The sequence below is a fragment of the Acipenser ruthenus genome, chromosome 2 (assembly GCF_902713425.1).
Source record: "Acipenser ruthenus chromosome 2, fAciRut3.2 maternal haplotype, whole genome shotgun sequence".
Lineage (NCBI taxonomy): Eukaryota > Metazoa > Chordata > Actinopteri > Acipenseriformes > Acipenseridae > Acipenser > Acipenser ruthenus.
In genome coordinates this window covers 37,105,554-37,120,079 of record NC_081190.1, presented here as the reverse complement: position 1 = coordinate 37,120,079, position 14,526 = coordinate 37,105,554, and the positions used below count along the sequence as shown (strand labels likewise).

At 34.3% G+C, this 14,526-nt stretch overlaps 1 protein-coding gene across 5 annotated transcripts in view; it reads left to right on the top strand.

The window, feature by feature from the left end:
* LOC117972622 (WD repeat-containing protein 7-like) overlaps positions 1 to 14,526 on the top strand; it is a 218,604-nt gene that overhangs the window by 165,538 nt on the left and 38,540 nt on the right. For all 5 annotated transcript variants that reach the window (XM_058995394.1, XM_058995386.1, XM_058995407.1 and 2 more), the window contains one exon: positions 5,851 to 6,037. In XM_058995394.1, the coding sequence (XP_058851377.1) occupies positions 5,851 to 6,037 (187 nt within the window). The remainder of the gene's footprint in view (positions 1 to 5,850; positions 6,038 to 14,526) is intronic.

The following is a 14,526-nucleotide window of genomic DNA, read 5'->3' as shown; positions in this document are numbered from 1 at the left end:
AAGAACTGAAAAAAGAGGCCCATGGTTACTGTACTGTTTTGGTGATCTGGTGTCACAATTTTGATTTTTACATCTTAGACTGTACCACATACGCGCTGCATGTGTTTAATTATTTGGTCATTTATTTATTTATTTATTTGTTTCCACAACAGCAAAATGCAAACAGAAAATGTAAACGCTTTGTAATATTGTAGTTTTAATAGGAATGTTAGTTTTATTTATTTTTATTTTTTAAAAACCTGCATGTGTACCACATCCTTTACATCTTGATGAAGCAATGGTATGGTATGAATCGCAAGTGCAAGACATGGTGCATTTGCATTCCATGCTGCTTCTCTTATGCCTTTGCAACAAAAAGGAGGCTTCCCCTGATGGGAACGACAGCTGCTCCCCTAGCAGTGGCAGAGCAGCAAAGCGTCAGAAGCCATCTTGCAGGCAGCTTTGTTGAACCATCAAAATAATAATTTTGTAGGCTGCAATAAGGAAAACTCATAATCTAATGAAATCAAAATAATTGACTGGCAGATATAGTTTTTTTTTAATTATGTTCGAATACAGTATCTCTCTTTACACTATCTCGCTGTTAAAGATTATGTTAATACTCCATTCAATATGGCAATAAAGACAGAACTAGATATGTAAGTGCCGAAGCTCCTGCACTAAGTAAGTAACATCATTATTATGAAGACAATGATTGAATAAAACACATCAAACTGTTTTGATTTTCAATAATGATGTCGGGATCTGGTGTCAGCTAGGATTTGCATGCATACCTGAAGACAGCATCCTGGCTTACCTAACTTTCAGCTTGAGTTTTATGTGATGTATTTCGTTATGTATTTTGTAACAAAAATATTCCAACTGCAGCATTTTGGCTTGCTGATGTTTTGTGGGATTTATGGCCTTTAATGTAAACTTCCATACATTATTAAGATGTGTGTGGGTGGGGGGATGGGGGAGAGGAGGTGGGGGGTTGCAGTTGCATTAATCATAAAATGATTAAACATTGTGCCATTGTGCGTATGTAGAAGAGATGATGTACTTTACCACATAATAATATCTTCACAGCAATGTGAACAATAGTGAAATCCATAGAATAGTCATTTCACAGAATTTGTTGTTTTATTGTTTTCTAGATTTTGTACTGACCTGCATGTATTTACCTATTCAAAACCAATGTACAGGTAGAACAGTCTTAAGTATTAGTTGTAACTGTGAACTAGTGCACTGTAATGCCCAAAATATATATATATATATATATATATATATATATATAGGTTTAAAATTCTCTTTACGGTATGCATAAAGTAATATATGTTTCTGTTACCTTTCCAATTTCCACTTCGTAATAAGGGCCATTTATAGGGTATGTTGTTCCCATATCTTGTTGCTTTCTCAGCTGCCAAGTAGTTTGGAATATAGTGACCCTAAATAAATATAGCAAATTGTAAATGTAATTATTCAGCAGTTAGCTTTCACAAACAACATTAATTTGATTTCTATGCAAAAATACTGCCATTTGGAAACCTCTTGTCAGCATTTGTGTTGCAGATCATTACACACTACAGACCTTAATGATCCTCAACCAAGTTGGTTCACTCCACCTTCATAAATGGGGGACACGGAGAGGATAGAGCCCACGGAATATAGATTTTTTTGTGAAACTGATTCTTTAAACTATGTGTGCAGGGATTGGAATATATCTGCTAAAACAACTTGAGAAATGTCAGTAAGATAATTATCATTATTAAAGAAATTTTGTAAGATTTTTTTGTCTTATTTTTATTATTATTTTTTTTTAATGGCATAAAAGAGTAAGTTTTCATTGTTTCCAGATGAATGTCTTGCTCAGGTTAAAGTTAAGGTTTGGTGTGTCTGTTATATGCAGTGTGTGTGAGAGAGAGAGAGAGAGATAAGATTTCAGTTAAATGCCAGCAGTCTTTAGCCATTCTCTGGAGGCCTTCCCCGCACACCATGCTGACCACTGCAGATGCAGCTTTGCATTTGAAATGTTTACAGTTGCTGACCCAGGGGCAGTGTCCGCAAGATTTGAGTCTGAGTCGTAAAAAAGCTGTCCGTCAGCACATAGTAGGTTTTGTAGACATGCCAATCTTTTGCAGGTTATTTAAAGAGCTGTCAAAAAGGACATCTGGATTGTTCTTTCCTTTGAAATATATGTGTCTTATTTGATGCCTAAGGTTTCATAAAAGGATTTGCTGTAGTTTCTCTGCCATCTTATCTTGTAGGTTTAATAGCTCACACTTTCCAGAGGTTAAACCCTAGGTTTCCAGATCCTTTGAGGATTTCTGTAATTCAGGTACTAATACAGAGAAAACATTCAGAATTAGTATTATTAGCATTTGCATTTTGCTTTCCGGAAACCCAATGTGGACACAGTGGGTATTTTATAAGATTCTGTAGTATTGCACCTGCCATTATTTTGTAACAAAAATGCTTTTTTTCCTTTTGAAAACATCATCATATAGTTTGTATTTTACAACATGCAACAACACACACACTTAAATTACACATTTTTAGCAGAATAGTTAACCTTTGGTGTTCAACTAGGGTTAAATGTAAAAGATTTACGTTTGGTTCACAGATCACAATTAGCGCTAATGTTAGACTACGTAATGTTACCTCAGGTAAGGTAGTGCAAATCAGTGCCTTGTGAGTCCTTTAATCCTTCTGCACAAGTTGTTTCCAGATGTGTCCACTGGGGAATGTATAACAACATATGCATTTCACAAAGACAGCTAGGGAGAGCCATTCACTTTGTCCTTTTATAAGAAAGGCATTGTAAGGGGGTGGGAATGCAACAGACCATATACAGTACCTTATGAAAAAGAAACACAGAAAGGTCTGTCATTGGTATTTGCTCACATTCTGAAACAGAAACAAAATCTTAGATAGTAAGAAACTATGAACATAGATTGGCTAATATACATTTAAAGTGTGTACAGTATACTATGGTACGTAATATACTGTAGAAATGTGTGCAGTATAACAAATGATAGTAAATGGTGCAAGGCTTGGCGCTCCCCTCTCCTTCTCTGTTAATGGTCAGTCTTCACCTGCAGTGTTTCTCTTAAATGCCGGGTCATGCTTGAGATGACCTCTGCAGAAAATGATTTTTTTCCTTGCATAAAATGGCTGAAAGCGCTGATCCTTACTCCCAGTGTCCCTTGTGTAGATGTGTACTGCAAGTGGTCAGTGCATATATCCATCTATCTATCTATCTGTCTATCCATCTATCCATCTATCCATCTATCCATCTATCCATCTATCCATCTATCTATCTATCTATCTATCTATCTATCTATCTATCTATCTGTCTGTCTGTCTGTCTGTCTGTCTGTCTGTCTGTCTGTCTGTCTGTCTGTCTGTCTGTCTGTCTGTCTGTCTGTCCGTCCGTCTATCTGTCTATCTATCTAATATTTTTGTTTTTTTGTTTTTTACTGAAATAGTCAAAAACAAATGTAATGTGTTTTTTAGAACAGGTAATGTTATTCATAGTGTTTCTGGTTGTGACCTATTTTATAATGAATATAGATTTGAGTGATCTGTTACCTAATAGTGTCAAAATCTTGTGCAATAGTTTTTGTTTTATATTTCAGTAATACATAGAAATTAATATGATCTTAACATAATCCATAATAATCACACTGTTTTCATTTATAACACTGATGCTCTGGTAGTGTGTCCATGGCTTTGATTTGCACACATGCCTAATGTTTCACCTTAATTTGGGTAAAGAATATTGTTGTACTATTATCCCCTGCTACGGATTCATATCCCTGATGACAAGGACACAATACATACAGTAAGCACTGTGTCTCACGTACAGTATTAGAGTTTTACATAGAGATTCGCATCCAGATGTGATGGAACTTGGTTAGAATATTCTTTAGCACAAGTTATATCGATTAGAACCAGAATATGAAGAATGGATCTGTCAAACTTACTTTTGGTGGATGCACAGATCATGGTGATCAACTTTCATATACTGATTGCTCCAAAAAAAATTATAACCTTAGCAGAGAAATTGTTACTAACAAAATCATAATGTTTATATCAAATTCAAGTGTTCTGCACTGCACATATTGCAGGTCCTGGTTCTTGAAATGACAATGATGCTAGCATGAGCAGAAACAAGAAGAATAAAAACAAAGCCAAAATCAGACGCCATTCACTGTGGATTCTGTAGTGGATTTTCTTTGTCAGACACACACGGCTATTCAGCTGTTGTTGTATGTACTGTATGTGGAGTGCTTGGATACAGATTTGATTATGAGGCTGGTATACATTGTGGTGATCATTTGAACTAGTTTAAGTGCATTAATGTGTAATGGGATAGAGATCTGAGGCATTGCTTTTAAAATACCACTAGCTATTGTTAGAGACTGCATTTAATGTTGTGCCAATACATTGGCAGATTTCTTTTCCATTATAACAGGAAGTGTTGTTTTGTTTTATTTTATTTTATTTTATTTTATATATGAAGTTCTGTTTAGTATCCAAACTGGATGGTTAAACCCTCTCTGTTTCTTTTTTATATTTTAGGTTTTAGATCTGTACCACAGTTATGGTATTTTTACTGCAACCTTCTGTACTATAGTGCTTATAGCACAGCTATAGCAAGCCAAATTATCATTTAGAGATATCTCAAATTGCATTTTAAGATATCTTGAAATATTTAGAGATATCTGTAAAACATTTCCAGATATCTCAAATTGAATTCCAGGTATCTTTAAATGTGCAGTTTTTAAGATATCTAAACTTAATTTAAAGATATCTGTAAATCAATTTGAGATATCTAAAAATTAAATAGATATCTCAAAATGATTTACAGATATCTTTAAATACTATGGAAACCATATGGACTGTGCTAGCATGGCACGGCAAACCTGTCATTTAGAGAAATCTTAAAATTAGGGTTTTAAAGATATCTCTAAATCATTTAAAGATATATCTAAATAACTTCCTGTCCATTTAAAGATATCTTCAAATAACGTCCTGTTCATTTAAAGATATCTGTAAATCAATTGAAGATATCTTCAAATAACTTCCTGTTCATTTAGCGATATCTCTAAATAACTTCCTGTTCATTTGAAGATATCTTTAAATGGACAGGAAGTCCATTGAAAACATAGAGCATTTTCACAGGAAGTCATTTCGAGATATCTCGAAATGGCTTCCTGTTCATTTGACGATATCTTCAAATGATTTCGAGATATCTCGAAATGGCTTCCTGTTCATTTGAAGATATCTTCAAATGATTTAAAGATATCTCGAAATGAACAGGAAGTTATTTAGAGATATCTCTAAATGATTGAGAGATATCTCTAAATGAACAGGAAGTTATTTGAAAATATCTTCAAATGATTTAGAGATATCTTTAAATGAACAGGACGTTATTTAGAGATATCTCTAAATGATTTAGAGATATCTGAAAAGTATTTCAAGATATCTCAAAAACAAATCTTTATTTAAGTCCTTGGCTGTTAATGTGGGATTTAACTGCTTGGACGATTCTCCTACCTGCTGTACCTGTAATTTTCTTTGGACGTCTTCTTCTTTCAAGCGTTTCAGTGGAATATATATATATTAAAATAAAAAGTAACCAGCATTCAACCTTCTTACTAACTGGGTGTGTAATTAAATTTGCCTTTCTGAAACACAGACTCATTTTACCCTTGTGACAAGCCCAGGGAGGTTCAATGATTTTTCAGCTGTTTGTACAGAACGCCACTACTTCAAAGACAAACAGGTAACTGGGGTTATGAGCAAGAAATCCATTTTCTAGTTCCATTGTCATTGACTCTTCCCCCCCCCCCCTTTTAATTCTAGGCAAGGCGCTCACATTCCTCCTGCTGCAGCCGCCCAGCCCCAAACTTCCTTCCCATAGCACCATTCGCCGGACTGCCATTGATCTCATTGGTCGAGGCTTCACAGTCTGGGAGCCCTACATGGACGTCTCAGCCGTGCTGATGGGGCTGCTGGAGCTTTGTGCCGACTCCGAAAAGCAACTCTCTAAGTGAGTACCTGCACAACATGCTCTTTCTCTGTATACTGTTTCATTGTTTACAGGGACCGGCTCCAGTTCCTGGGCCTACAGTATGGATTGCCGATAAAAAGCAAAAGTTGAAGAGGGGAGCTGCTGTTCCTTCAGAAGTCCAGATGCTTTTAAGACACAGCTCACACCTCTCACAAATAGGATGCACACTTGAATTCTTATACATTTCTGTTTCCGGTTAATTTTAGCCCCATTGTTAATGGTATGACACACAGAACTAATTGAATATTATAGAAATTATACATATACAAAGTGTCTGTGTATTACATTTTGCATAATTGGAATCTTGTAATAAATACACTTCTAAACCTGAGATGGTATAATAACACAATGTACAGCATGTGTATTAGCCTTAGAACTCCCCCCCCCCACTGCCCCATTACCTTTTTACGTTTGCACTAATTGACTGGTTCTTATTGCAACTAGTCCGTTTTTTTTTTTTTTTAATATAAATACAATATTTCCATTGTTGATGTACTTTGACCTGATTTCCAGGGCAGTTCTTCAGTAGTTGCCTTAAGCATATATAACGCAGGCTATATCAGATTAAAAAACACATAAGCACCAGTGCCATCTAGTGAACAGGTACTAAGGGTTAATATTTTGTTTGTACTGCTGGCAATACACTTCAGTGCACTAGATGGCTGTGTAATAAAATGATGTGCTTGATAATGTCAGACCCAAAATGTATGTGTGCCTAATAATGATTAATACATTACTAGCAAATAAAGATACATCTGTAAGAGGTTGTAAAACTATGTTTACTGGTATATTTAGTGCATCAATCATGATAAATATGCTTGGAGGAATAACACAATCTAAGCACAGTACTCCATTAACAAAATGCAATCCAAGTCTTGCTTAGTTTATGATCTAGACCTTTTGCATTAAAAACAAAGTGCATCAGTCCTTTTGTAACCTTAAAATTTGGCCAACAAATAAGGTTAAATTGGGCTGTAAGGACACAAAATGAAAAATACTGCTAACATCTGTTTATGCAATTAAGATGAAACCTTATCTTTAGAAATTTATTATGAGTATATATGTCTGCTTCCCTGTAGATGTCCTAATACAGTTAGACTGAGAGAGAGTAATTTTTCAGTGTTTATTAGAAATACACCAAATGCTAGGCAACCTCATGCACTTAGTACAGACTAGAAATACAGACGTGACATACTAGAGAAAAAAAATTAGATTTGCCAGCAATCCCCCTCATTCTCCCAAGCAAGTACCCTGACAAATAAATATTTGCTGTTTTTTTTTTTTTGGGGGGGGGGGTTGTTTTTTTTATATAATAGGAGTGAGTCATTGTTTGGATTACAGTGTTGTACTGTCTGACCTTTTGTGAGATTGTGATCGGTTGGCTTGAGTGTTGGTCACTGTGAAAGCAAATTCTGACAGGCTTGTCTTATCAGTGTCTATAAGGGGTGTTTTAATCTTTGTTATAAAAAAAAGAGAGAGAGAAAATAAGATATTTCATGCACAAAGATTAGTGTTATCCTGCACTATCAAATTTAATTCAATAAAAAATGAAAGCAGAATACAAAATCACATTTTCAAGGTCTCGCCAAACCTGTAGAACAAAAGCTGTATCCAAATAAAAAAAATATATAAAAAATATATATATTTTTACAGATGGAATATCAATGAAACATTGAAAGGATTTATCAAAAGTGGGTTATTTCTTCAAATGGATTTATCTGACATTTCTGTCAAAATTGAAAAGAAGGTTGTTCCACCACAGTACAACAAGGATGCATTTGGGAATATTTTAAATTGATGAGTAAGAAAATTCACTTGTAGTTAAAAAATGATCATTAAGATAGTGGGCTCAATTTTAATGATCTAAACAATGGTGGATGTAAATCCTATCACCATTTAATTTGAATTACACCATTTAATCCAGCTGATATTTTACATTGGACGTCAATTATTGCCCCCCTTATTAACTCATTTAAATGGAATAAAAAACACAGTGGAAAGAGGTTTGCAGGATGAGGTGGTTCAGAGTTTTAGGGCAGTGGTATTAAGATCGACCACTGATTTATCATTAAAAATAGACCCCAGGGTTTATTTTGATCTAAACCTCAGTGGATCCTTATCATTATTTTACTCTTTTCACCTTTTTCTCTCTTTTACTCAATATGCTCTAGATATTTTATTCGGCTCGTGCATTTAACTGCATGAGGTGGGCCTTACCAGACAGTAAAGCCTTATTCTTCGGGTTCTATTGCTTAATTTTTAAGGTATCAGCTGTAATGGCCTTTCTTTCATCATATTAACCTATTTGTCAAATAAATTAATATGCATTGCCATTTATTTTCGCCTATGTTCAATGTGATCACATTTTGAACTGCTATAGCCACATGTAGTGACATGCATTAAGATCTTTTGACCAAGTACTGTGGCGTCCATTTTGTGTCTCTCTGGTTACCACTAAAAACAATAAAGGGACTAGATTTGATTGCTCAGTTCAATAGTATGCTCTCTGTTGTCTCACGATGTTTAAAGAGCTGATGAATTAACAACGAGGCCTCGCTCACCCATATTTCAACCCAGGGTGTCTAGTTAAAGGATTGACTTGGATGCAGGCATTGAAATCCACTATAGAGGGGAGTGGCATCTTGTTGATATGTGGATATCTAAAATATTGTTTGTCATTTGAATTGTTTTCTGTAAAAATGTAACATGATCACATTGTCTATTTTATTTAAAAACAAATAATTTGTAGTTTTTGGTTTTTGCAGTATGTGGCCCTGTCTGTCTGTTTATAAGTCAGATATAAAGAAGTTTATATAATTAAGTTTTGTGGAAAAAAAAAAGATGCCCTCGAATGTAAGATGCAGCCCACATTTCCCACCCTCAATTTGAGGAAAAAATAAAACATCAAATAAAGATGCATTTTACAAAGATATACCCTCAATTACGCATATAAGAAAACGATGTATGGAGGCAGTTTGCGGCTGTTTGCTGTCACACAGAGCATTACAGTGATGTGCTGCTTCTCATTTCCAGTCGTGATTACTCACACCTGTTTTGATCTCTTTTTGTGAACTGTGGTATTGCTTGGCATGTCGAAAAAGATCTGTCCAAGCCTGTACTGTTTGTTAGAACTGAGCCTAATAACAAAATGCTGAAATTGTAAAAGCTTCTCTTTGAATTCCTCAGGAATTTAATGACGCATCTTTGAAAATGGCTGCCTGAATGTCATGGATGATTCGAGATCGGGCAGTCAATTCCGCTTTTGTTTGTGTCCTCGGGTAGTCACATCTTTTGATGGCGATTTTAATACACGCATCACTATACCGTAGTCGAATTTAAGACACAGGCCATTTTTGAGAAGAAAAAATTGGTTTAAAAAGTGTGTCTTAAGGAATACGGTATTTAAAAACAAATGATTCACCATGGCCAGTCTGTGGCCATGTGTATATCACAGTCAAATTGTAATTCCACCCACTTTTTCATGTTTTGTGCACAGCCACTAGGCAGCTCATAATAGAGAGAGGCTTGTTTGTGTAATCATTTTTTTTTTTAGAAATGTATCTTATTTTAACCTGAAAAACCTATCCCCAATAACTCGTTATCAGCTTATAAATAGACAATGTTAACTACTGCTACTGGTGTAAAAACAAACATAATTTGAGAAATAATTTCTGTATATAAAAATGAGTTGAAAAATGTAGCTCTCCTGTCGAGCAACAACAGCCGATTAAGATATGGATTTTGCTTAAGATTTTCTCTGGCTGTATTGGTATTTGGAACCTACTGTACCTTAATGACAGAATATTGTGCAGTTCAAGGTACTGCCTTGGTACAGGTAAAGCTCTTTATTCCAGAACACCTGCATGGAGAATGCAATCTAGACAACTTAAACTGCGGTCCTGAAGCATTCTTATTTCAGTAGATGTATTGTATTTCTGATTATTACTGAACACATTATACAAACACAAAACGCCACATGTTTAGGCACAATAAAATAGTTTTTTTTTCTGGGTAAAGCATTGCCTAATGATGAGTTTAATAGTAAATCCTTTTGTTTGCCAGTATCAGAATTCAGCTGTTTTTGCTTTCTGTCCAGGTAAGTGTGAAATAATCAAAGAAATTCACTTAATTATCTTCCCCACCAACAGCTTTTCTGGTGCGAGACCTTTCTTGTGTGTAGGTCAGCACTTTTGGAGCTTAGACCACTCACCCTGAAAATAACTTACTTCTTAGACCAGACCAATTCAGTAAGTGTTTTCCTGTACCATCGTTTCCATGGCCTATACATTTTCACAATATTGGTTTCCTCCCTACCTATTTAGCATGTCTACAAGCTAAAGAAAATAGCTCTGAATAATTATCAGGTCAACATAATTAAAATACCTTGAGGGCTGTAGGGCTGTTTGAATTCAGCTCAGGACTTGAGTGGCATGAGTTTAGGTGTCCTATTAATTTTCCACATTAAAGCACTTCAGCATCATTTGGTACAAATTCCAGTTTTATTATTCAGACTAGAAGAGGAATTGGCATTAATTCGTGTGTGTGTGTGTGTGTGTGTGTGTGTGTGTGTGTGTGTGTGTGTGTGTGTGTGTGTGTGTGTGTGTGTGTGTGTGTATATATATATATATAGAGAGAGAGAGAATTGATGTAAATTGGGTATACATTATAAGCTGTGTTTCAAACAAGCTCAGAAATAAATATGTCAAATGAGCAACAGCAACAGTGCTATAACTTCCATATTTGTGTCAAAATAGATGTAAAAGCTTACATTAATATATGCTGTACAATACAGTTTTGAATTTGTATGGAAATATGGAGTTCTGTTTTTTGTGCAAACATTAAAAACATTTTACATTGCTTTAGTCACAACAGGTGTTGTGTATTTGAGGAACCAGGCATGTTGAGAGAATGACTTGCTTATCGGTAAAGAATAATTTACATACAATGAGCTTTTTCTCTGTTCTGACTACCTCTTATACTAGTCACTATTATTAGCTCAAGCTACATTACAGCCACTTACAATCCAGAAAAACCTAAAGACCTTTGTATTCTATGTGTGTCTGTTTAAATGCATCCTCGGTTTTTAACAACAAATCCTCCTTAAAGCTCCCTAATTACCAACATAAGATACTCCTTAGGATTACCCTTGGTCTTGGTGAATTGTGTTTGGAACTGATTTTATTACCGTAATCTGCAGCCTTCACTCTCCTATTTTAAAGATTTCACTTAACAAGGATTTCTTCAGTGTTTATTTTCAGATTATTTTCCCTTTTGCTAGTTTTCTCTGTAACTGCATGCGTGGTTTCTGCTCTCATTTATGGTGTTGCTTGCAAATTTAGATTCTAACAAAGGAATATAGGTGGCACTGTGGATGAATCTATTTCACTTACAACACCATCCCGCTGTTTGGATTTAATTAGACAGCAGTGTTTAGATTAACATATTGGGCCCATTATAAACTGAATTGGTTGAGTCACAGTAACAAATGTGAATGACCAGCATTCCATATAATTTTGAATCGTCAGGTGAAAAGCAACATGATCTAGTTCCAGGTCTGACTGTAGAGAACAAATATTCTATAGAAACATCTACAGTATGTTTATGAATCCATCTATGGTCTTTTATAATCATATATGAAACTCCATACATGTATATTCACAAGTGAGATACACACCATGTTAATTTAAGAAAATTGTAAAAAAAGATTAGTGAATTAATGTTTGTGCATGTATACATTATGTTTCTGTGTAATGTCATATATTTTTATATTTTATATACGGACATGTACCATAGTAAATCAGTATTATTATTATTATTATTATTATTATTATTATTATTATTATTATTATTATTATTTTGTAGTTAAAGGCTTTTGAAGCATTCTTGTTGTCTCTGATACATCTTTTTTCTATGTATGTAATTAAGACACATGCTTGTTAAACATTCTTTTTTTTTCTATAACTATTGATGCAAGGAAATAAAAAAAAAGTTGATATGCTATAAATTGCATGAAAGAACCAAACATTTATTTTACAATCAAGCTGTTTACACATAAGTGGATTGCAGAATTATAAAATGTACTATATTATCATATTCATTCTCTATTTTATTTAAATGTATTCACTGCTTTATTTGAATGTATTTATTTATTTAGGTAAATATTTATATTAAATAATTTCCTGACATGACATTTGTGTTTTAAATTTTGGTAGTCTTTAAAAATACAAAAACAATTAATTTGAAGCAAATACAGCAGGAATTTAAACATTTGGAATAGCCCTGCAACCAGTTAAAGCATGCATTCAGATGATATTAATGCACCATGTGTTGTCATTAAGCAAGGTTAGATCCTAAGTGCAGAATGTTGTATAAATGGATGTACCACCATGTAGCCCTAAGGAGCTTTGGTGCAATTTTCATCCTGATGAATTGTTTATTAGGCAAGAAAGTGTTTTGCTTATTAATCTATAACCAGATTTTGATTGAGAATAGCATGCAGTAGTCACAGTGGGTACATGGCTGTGGTGAGGACAGGCTGAGAGAGTTGGTTTGCGGTGGCAGATGCAGGGGTTGGAGTGTGCGTCATTGTGCCCCCCCTCCTTCCTAGGAAGCCCTGCTGGGTTGCCCCCTTTGGTGCCCGATTTACCGTATACAGAATAAACAGCACACATCTGTCCGGGTTCTGTCTGCAGCATTAAGCATGCTTCACGTGAGAGCTTTTGTGTAGAACCTTTTTTAAAATATATCAGTTCACTTTTATTGACTAGGGAAGCAGCAGGCCGTGCTCACCAGGCCTCTGTGTTTTGAGAGAAACCAACTTCAGAACCCCTGCTGTGGCAGTGCACCAGATAAATCCCTCCAAAAAAAAGAGGAATTTACTGCATTAGACATGCTTTGTACCATGGCTAGCACATGTGGCTAATCTGAAGGTCCTTTTCTTGAGTTCTTTTTCATGGGGAAACATTTTATCAATAACTATCTTCATACTAAGTAAATAGTAAGCAATTGCTTTTGCTGTTGCTTAATTTGTACACCTTCCTTGATGATGGCATGCTAATTTAGATGATAATTGTAATATTTGGGATACCAGCAAGGAAGTGTAATATTAATGTCAATAAAAGATACAAGGGTGACAGTTTACTTCTGTTTTTATTACTTATAATGCATATGCAACAACATGCTGTTGATGATTCTAAAATATATATATACATCCTATATAAATTATAATGAAAGTGTGTTGTGGGGGATACACTTTTTTGCGTATTTCCAGGTTTTTTTTATTTTTTTATTTTTATTATGTTACATATTTATTAACATTGTCAAAATGTATTCTAAGCTGAGCTTCATGGTGGCAGCATTTAATACTGCTTTACATTTATGGGAATGTTCAGTGTCCTTTTTTAACTTCTTTACATAAATCAAAGCTAGAAAATATCTGTTATTTCTCAGCACTACATCATAAACCGGTTGATATTGATCACTATGCTTAAGAGCATTCCAATTACCTTGGTTTCTTTTTTAAAATTTGAATATGACGCAGAGGCATAGATCTATAATTGCTTCTGGAGAGGAAATATGAAACATCTCCTTTTACCTGTAAAATGGAGTCTTTTGTGTATTTTTACAAAAATCATTTGTTGACAACATACAGTATGCAAAGAAGATTGTGAAAACAGAAATCAGTTTTTTTCTTATTTTCCTGTTGTTTCTCTGCTTAAAGGATCGTTCTGTGGCCATTGATTATTGATATTAATCAATATTTAAATTAAAAGAATGATTAACCTCTGTGAAAGTGAATGTGTACAGCTATGCATGAATGTGTGTGTGCTTTTGTGTGATATATATATATATATATATATATATATATATATATATATATATATATATATCGTCATCAAAAAGGCTATTTTGGATGTGTTCAAATAATGAAACTTTAAACAGAAGTGATTAAACCTCTCCGACGTTCATTTGGTACATTTTGTATGTATCTCTCTTTAGAAACCATATTATACTTATTCCTTGTTTGATTTAAATGAAAAGACTATATGAACTGTAAGGGTTGATCTAGTGCAGAACTGTGTAATAGATTTAAATAAAGCTGCAATGCAGTTGCTAGTGATCAATACTAGTGTATGTTTGTTTATGATCCTGTTATGACAAAAACATTAGTTATTGCCAATCAGACTCACAAAACCATGTGTTCAATCACACAATTGTGGATTCTTTAAATTAAGTCATGTTTTGTATGGTAACATGCTTGCTATGTTTGTTCTCCTAGCAGTTATAGTTAATACCTGCTTTTTTTAAAATACAATGCTTCAATACTTATTTTGGTTATTTAATTTTTAAACAGAATCTCAATCCCGGTAGAGATGTTGTATTATGTTGCCTATTTGTTTAGCTTATTATTGCCTCACTTAAGAATATGAATGACATGCTGTAATGGCTAAATTAAAAGAAAAGGAAAA